This window comes from Buceros rhinoceros, unplaced genomic scaffold (assembly GCF_000710305.1).
Source record: "Buceros rhinoceros silvestris isolate BGI_N320 unplaced genomic scaffold, ASM71030v1 scaffold14700, whole genome shotgun sequence".
NCBI classification, from domain to species: domain Eukaryota; kingdom Metazoa; phylum Chordata; class Aves; order Bucerotiformes; family Bucerotidae; genus Buceros; species Buceros rhinoceros.
The window spans coordinates 1-7539 of record NW_010391440.1 but is presented as its reverse complement, the minus strand read 5'-3'; the positions used below and the strand labels follow the sequence as shown (position 1 = coordinate 7539).

Sequence of the window (7539 nt, the reverse complement as noted above, 5' to 3'; positions counted from 1 at the left end):
CTCACTGACTCCACTAATACCTGTTACAGATATTTGGAGGAAGTTTAACCTAATAGGAGAAAGATAAACCTAGTAATAATAAACTGAATGTCTACAATTCTCTTCAATCCAGGTCTCCCCTCTTCAGTTTCAGAAAGATACCTCTAAATTCCTCATCCATTTGGAGTACATTAAATATTTAGGATTTAGGGTACCAGCAACCTGCAAAGTATTTGTTGAAGAGTGCCACTGGTACATCTGTGAGGCATTTCTCTCTAAAATGACCCCAGATTCATCTTTTTTTGTGGATTAGCAAGTAAAGCTATTGATGCCAACCAGTGAAAAGATTTTAATCAAGTGATTGAATGTGACAGCAAAAACCAAAGTGAAATTACACTCCCGTGCCTCTCCAGTAGCGGTTCCTCTTTCATTTTCTTGACTATATGAGCAGTTCTAGGCCAAATTATAGAAGGATATTTTACCTGTTGTGGTTTAACCCCAGCCAGCAGCTAAGTCCCTGACAGCTGCTCACTCATCATCTCCCTCCAGTGAGATGGGGATGAGCTTTGGACGGGTAAAAGTGAGACAACCTATGGGTTGAGATAAAGACAGTTTAATCGGGAAAACAAAAGCTGTGCATGCAAGCAATCAAAGCAAGGAAATCATTCACTCCCTCCTGTTGGCAGGCAGGTGTTCAGCCATCTCCGTTTCTCACACTACATGGTAAAATGTATTTCAGGTACTAAAACATTGCCTATTTCCTACGTCTGCATAGTTTTGAAGAAATTTTCCAAATACCCGGGAGAAGGCGTTGGCACACTATGTTTACATGGCAATTCCGATCTGAAATGCACCGAACGCAGCACACATCTGTCATGCACAAAGCAGTGCAAGCTCAGAGGTGGTGCAGAACTGAAGATGCTCCATGGAGCTCAGCCAGACCCAGCGCCTGTGTGGAGGATCCCTTTCTCCCTTTAAGGTTGCACCTAGAAACATTTCCAATCTGGTTTTCTCTTCATTGTACAGTCCCTTGGTCAGAATGTGTCCCAGGCCCATTGAGTATTGGGAGGCCCTATTGACTCGTGTGTAAGGCTGAGAAATGTGGACACTTGGTGCTTATAGAGTCTGGAAAACAGGAAGGGGCAAACGGGACAGAAAGGCTTCCTTGGAGAAGATTTGTTCTGCGGCAAACTGGCAAACTTTACCTTTCACACTTTTCAGTATCAGTTATCTTTCTAGTGTGATCCTGGCAAGCTACACAGTATCTTCCAGGAAAAAAATAATTTCTAATTAAAAACTTCATGGGACAGAACATTCATACTAAGAAATAACTGCAGTGGCTCAAGTGCTATTGAAAAGATAAACAGAAGAGAGTGATCACATCGCTTCCCCCTAAACAAACCCAACTACCACAGTGGAGGACTGCAGAACAGGCGTGATACAGGGTAACTGGCACAGCTCACGAGGAGGTGGATCACTGAAGGAATTCCCCTCCTGTCTATGGTGACTGTTTAACACCCGAAGAGCTGGGTTGTGGGGGGTTTCGCAGAGGATGCGGCAGGTCCTTTTCATAAAGCCTTCCGAAAAGTGTTGCTGTCACGAGCGGTTTTGATGTGCCATGCTTGCTTTTCAAACGCCCATCACGCAGCACCTGGTTGAAAAGAGAAAGAATGACGCTAATAGTCCACTATCAGAGTAGCAATACTGCGTGGAACAGAGCAGGTAGGCCAGGGGTGTTGGATGTTTTGATGCAGCACTTTTGAAGGGCAATCATGAGAAGGAAAGAAACCAGAATTCTCTCTGGCTCTGCCATAGCCTTCCCACATTTCCTTGGACCTGAAGACCTTTAAAACTTCCTCCTTTTGGAAAAAAGAGGTCGTTTTCTTTGCCTTATAAGAAGCTGAGAGTGATAATAACTGATTCGTTACGTTCTCGTTAGTTACTCATACATGGTGATGAAGGTCATATACAAATCTAGGACAGTAATTTGAAAACTCTTTTGATTTGTAGACCCCAAAACAATTTCCAGATGGAAGTAAAGAATTTCAAGTTACTGGTCACTTACTTAGTTACTTTTTATAGGTCAATATGAAATCACTTTTGTTCATAGACTGCAATTCTTAAAGAACTGTGGCAAAAAATGTATCTATTTGTGAAGAAAATGTAATTTTTTTTAATTAGATCAAAATTATATTTTAGCATACCAATAAATCCTTTGATGTGTATGTTTTTACAGAAGTCCCATTCAAAACAAATACGCAGGATGAGCAATGCTTTTCCACTTTATACCTTGTAAAAAAAAGTCACCCTTATTTCCCCTAAAACTTTTCAAGTCTTTTTCACTGTCTTCATCGTCTCTTGTAAGCTATGAAATACCTCTTCCTAATCAATTAAGTTTTCATGTAGTCTCTTACAGAAACATAATCTAAGGATTATGAATGAAAACATGTTTTGGCAAAAATATATGATGAAATTTCTAATAAAAACATATGCCCTACAAAACCCTCAAAAATCCCTTTTAACATTTTTAACTGCATAGGATCTCTGCTCTTATCATGACACTCATTAGTAATTTTTCTTGCTAAAACAATTTTTTAGAGTATTTGATTTCTTTGTCTCCTAAAATGCCCATCAGCAGAAACCAGTAGAAAATAGCTCCTTGAAAGCTGCTTTTTGTAGATTTGGGACCAGAAGTGAGAAGGCATATTTGCTAAAGAAAATGCTGGAGAGATTCTTAGCCTCAGCATTTATATGGTCTCATGAGTAAGGATTAATTCATTCCATCTGTTTAAATGTCCCCTTGAGTTATAGTCTACCAAAGAAACCAAAGAAAGTGGTTCTTCGATGGGACTTTTCTGCCACATCGGTTTCCAGCACCTTAGCCTGGAAAATCTTGCGTCAAACAGCTCCAGGATGTCCCATTACCTCGAACTCCCCGGGGGCCAGCTGCACCCCGCTGTACAAGACTTCTGGAAAGACGTAGTTAGTGCCAAACGTGCCGCTGAGGGAGAACATCTCAAACTTGGTCTGAGCCGTCTCCACTGGCTGCCCGCATGTCTTCAGGTCTGTGCTCCTGCACTTGAGCAATGTGCATATCTGTGGGGAGGAGGATACAGAAAGGCAAAACGCTGTTAAGCTTTCATCAGTCAAGAGCCAGACAAGTTCTCCTGATGCAGCAACAGAGAAGTGTTTTGGGGTGACTGGGATGTGGGCACACACGCACATTCACCCCTACAAAACAAATTACCTGCCAATAGTATTTTATGAGAGAACCGTGAAGTCCATCAAATGCACCCAGGACATAAACTTCATCTTTGCTCTTGTTCGACATCCGATAGACCAGATGACAGCAGAGGTCTCCTTGGCAAACCATGTAATTTCCACCTTTGTGCTTGAGTTCAGTGAACGTGAATATATCCCTCCGGACAGCTCCTGAAAAAGTGTCATTTTCTCCTGAAAATTTCTTGATGCTTGTGGCATATGAGCTCCAGGTGATGGCGGGGGGGTAGGTGGGGGAAAGGCGAGGGTGTGCACTTAGCTCTGCTAGCAGAAGACGTCCCTCCTCGGTCCTGCTGTCGTAATGGTAGGCGACAGGTCCCTCTGGCGTGAACAGCCCACTGCCTGCCAAGGACACCCACCAGCCCTCCGTCAGCTGGTCCCCTAGAGCATGGCTCGGAGGGGGTGTGTGTGTGTGTGTGTGTGTGTGTGTGTGTGTGTGTGTGTGTGTGTGTGTGTGTGTGTGTGTGTGTGTGTGTGCAGCTGCCCGTCCTGCCACACTGGATGGCTTCTTTGGTGATTCTATCTTCAGTTATGGAGAATTTTGGAAGAGTTTTAAAGCACAGAACCACTAAAATACCCGTCATAGTGTAAAAACATGATTTAAACTGCACAGGTTTTGTGCTTCATTGGATCTTGAATCTGAGCCTTAAATGGCAATTTGACACACTTCTAAATTATCAAAATGTAAGTGTCATGGACTTTCCAATTTTACCTCTCCCATAACATTCAACATTTTTCTAGCCTGAAGTTGTTTATTACATTCAATACAACATCAAACAGAGGTTTAGTCTGATTGGAACTCTGTTTTCCATTGACTTCACTATTTATAAAACTTTTCTGCCTGCTTCTGAATCCAGTAATCTGAAGACAATTTCCCTTCTCCCAAATGCAACTCACCTGTCATTGCCCAGCTGGTGCTGTGAGTATTTGCTGAAAGCAAATTGACGCCCATGCCCATAGCCCAGGCAGAGTGGATCTCAACCGCAGTCAGAAACGGCAGGACATTCATCCAAGCCGTCGGGAAGAGCACGGTGTCCACCTGCAACTCGCTCACCAGGACCACAGCAGGGTCGTGGAAGAGGATGTCGAAGCATGTGAAAACGCCAAACTTCCCAAAGGAGGTCTCAAAGGTGATGGCTTCTGGCTCTTTTGGGTAATTAAACTGAGTTTCACCTCTAAACAGGTTGTACTGCACATGAAGAAAATGGCATGTTAGAATCTAAAATTAAGGCAAGGTTACCAACAGCTACTTTTGTAGCTCCCAGTCCCCTTGCAAAACAGGGTGGCTGTGGCCCAGCTGCCTCCTGGAAGCAATGACCAGACAATACTAGCTGCTAAACCCTGCCAAAACCTCACCTGCACAAGTCCTGGCTTGGCTAAAACTGTACCGAGGACCAGCTAACATTTTCTAAGTATGGAAAGCTGAAAGATGCCAGAGAGATGAAAATAGTGATGAACATCAATTGCAGGCTGATGCTAAAGCACTTCCTTACCTTGTGGTAACGAGCCACCAGTTTCCCCTCTGGGTCAAAGACAACATCCGTGTTGTACTGATAGCGACCGTCACTGGGGCAGCCGGGATCGCTGGAGTTACACGCCTTCTTGTCCCCCATGTTTGCAACCACATAGATGGAGTGATTCCTGGCCATGCAGCTGAGTCGTTCCTGCACTGGTGCTGGACCAAATCTGATGATTTTTGGTGAAATAAAAAACCAAAAATATTTTAGAAGTTTAAGTTCAGATGTGAAAGAAATGCATTCAAAATTATTATTCCACTAACTGCACATCCCCTGGCACTGAAGAAGGCATAGTTCAAGTCACAGTTTCTGTTACTTTTCTTCTCTATTCATAACATAATTTTAAATTGCCGGTCTCTTTTAGCGTTAAAAAATGGTCTCCCTGTGTTCATCTTTCCTGTACCCTTAATAATGTTATTTTCTGCATGAATATAATTCCCAGCTAACAGACAAAGGTATGGACAGCTTCAGAAAACAAGGGAGAGAATACATCAGTATAAGGACATAAAATAAATCTAAAATTAATTTTCAGGCAGATCTAAGCCTTGATTTCAAAAGACCATTTCAGACTATTTTAAGACTCTCCATTCTGTTTTAGGCAGCTGCCCAGAAGCCTTTAGTAAAAAGTGGTCACAGCATTTACAGAGGTGGGGATTGCTGAAATCTATCTACATAAAAGCCTCGGAAGAGAAGAACACAGATGCTTAGCGTAGACACGAACTTGGTCCTCTTGGTGTCCCCTCCTGACACACATTCTGAGCAGCCCGGTGTAACACAGCAGACTGTGCAGTGGTTGGATTCCTAAAAGTCACTTCTTTCAGATCTAGGTAAATATTTTGTGCACTTTGACTTAGAATTCACTCAGCCACATGAGCTGAGGACTGACCCCTTCGTCTAAGCTATGCATCTGACGTGCTAATAAACTAGCTTATACGTACAGGAGATTTTCCCAATTGATCTGAAATGATAAAGTTTTACATGTTTTAAAAGTAATGGTTTTGCCTAAAATTTCCTAATTTTCCTCCTTTTGCAGTTATGAAAATTGACAGTCTCAATGCTTTTTACCTTGCATATTCCAATTACTGTTTAATTAAGAGTTCTTTTTGACACATCTAATTTCTCAGCATTTTTAATAGATTTTAAAAACCAGCAGTTCTTAGGCATTTGCTGGGAGCAGCTCATGACTCCATGAGACACCAGTTTGAAACCACGTAAGTCACGGCAGAAGAAATCACCTGGTGGGGTCGGTGCAGGGAATCCAGTCCACCGCTGGATCAGGGATATCCTCCAGGTAGGGGTAGATGGTTTCTCTCGTGAAACGCCAGCCGTAGATGCCGTCTTCAGGAGTCACAATGATGTGGGCGCCCTGACACAACAGGCTCCGTTAAGAATTCACCCACCCCAGGCAATCAGGAGGGTCAACAGGAGCAGAACACACCAATTTAAACAGCGCTCCCAATACACCAGTACCTGCTGGGCGGCTTCCTTGATGGCCCCTTCCAAGACATCCATGTTTTTGTTCATCAGGGCCAAAGCATCGTGGGGAGAAACGGGCTCAGCAGTGGCAGCATCGGGCAGGATGACGGCGTGCTCGTAGACAGCTGCGATGAAGGTGTTGGCAGCGAGGGCCTGAAGGACTGCGAGTGCAAACACCGCAGTGTGCAGGAGAGGCTGGGGAGGGAGCATGGCTGGTGCCTCGCAGCTTCTGGTTTGGGCATGGGGAATAGGAACCATATATAAAGCGGAGGAGTGAGCGCTAGTAAATTTTCTTTGGAAACAATCTTCTATTGAGCAATCTGGGAAGGTACTGTATAGTTTTGCTAACAACCAGGATATTTATTTATAGTAAGAATTCAAATAAACAGTTCTAGGAAATTCATTTTGTTCCTGCAGTACTGATGAATAAACGGCTTAATACAAAAGGCTTAAATACAAGGCGAACAAAAGGCTTAGAGAACATGTCAGAAGCAATGCTGATCTACAAGGGGCTTCCATAGAAGGAACACTTGCACACTACCTTTGTACATCCCTCTCCAGGCTTCCGAACCCATCTCAGGGCATGCCCAGACTGCCCTGGTTAGGGCACACTGCTCCATATAACCTTACTTGCGTGGCTGCCCTCGGTTAAGAATTCAGCCAGTGCTGAAGGCAGACCACCTGCGGGCAGTGCAGCTCTCACACTGCCGGGTACAGCTGATTCATCTAGAGTTACGAGACGCGTGGTCCTGCCGTGCTTCTTGCCTGTGGTCAGTGGTCATTGCACTTGTAGCAGGTGCCCGGAGAGTGTCCTCCCTCCCGGCTTCATACTGCAATATATAACCCTTGAACTGTGCTCACCTCTCTGCCTAGAGCTAACCTGCGCACTTGTTTTGTGGGAAAGTATTAAACAACACATTTGGTTTTTTACAAATTTTGTAACAAAAGGCAATTTATGCACAATAAGCAATTTGAAATTAGTCATACAAGGCACTTTTTTTTTTCTCATGGAAAGCAATTTTTGCATAGTATTTTGGAAATAGAATATTACCATTATGGTTTCGCGTGCTTCATAAAAAAACCGTTGTTACAACCAGCAGTATGTCTGTGAGGGTAAAGGAACATAACCTGGCTAATCATATACTGCTCAGCAAGAAACCAAGGCAAATAATCTTCACTCTAACAGTATCTTCCTCTTCGCTATGTAGTTACACCCAGATGTCTTATTTTTGTCCATTAGCACCAAGGTCTCCTCAGGCACTTCAGTGTCCTCTGACACGATGACACT

At 43.5% G+C, this 7539-nt stretch overlaps 1 protein-coding gene across 1 annotated transcript; it reads right to left on the bottom strand.

Moving 5' to 3' along the window:
• Positions 1-1477: 1477 nt before the first annotated feature.
• LOC104498401 (pantetheinase-like) lies at positions 1478-6466 on the bottom strand. Its single transcript, XM_010141779.1, has 7 exons — positions 6246-6466; positions 6011-6141; positions 4752-4944; positions 4156-4447; positions 3227-3600; positions 2905-3075; positions 1478-1630 (listed from the first exon to the last, which is right to left on the bottom strand). The coding sequence occupies exons 1-7, from the start codon at positions 6459-6461 to the stop codon at positions 1478-1480; spliced, it is 1530 nt and encodes a 509-aa protein (XP_010140081.1). The 5' UTR covers positions 6462-6466.
• Positions 6467-7539: the final 1073 nt, after the last annotated feature.

What these genes read in the sequence shown, in the direction of transcription:
- LOC104498401 (XM_010141779.1), bottom strand. Translation starts at nt 6,461, where the DNA reads ATGCTCCCTCCCCAGCCTCTCCTGCACACTGCGGTGTTTGCACTCGCA. An exon ending in TCAAGGAAGCCGCCCAGCAG is followed by an intron (nt 6,142 to 6,245) that starts GTACTGGTGTAT and finishes CTGTTGTGTCAG; the next exon opens with GGCGCCCACATCATTGTGAC. An exon ending in TCATAAAATACTATTGGCAG is followed by an intron (nt 3,076 to 3,226) that starts GTAATTTGTTTT and finishes TCCTCCCCACAG; the next exon opens with ATATGCACATTGCTCAAGTG.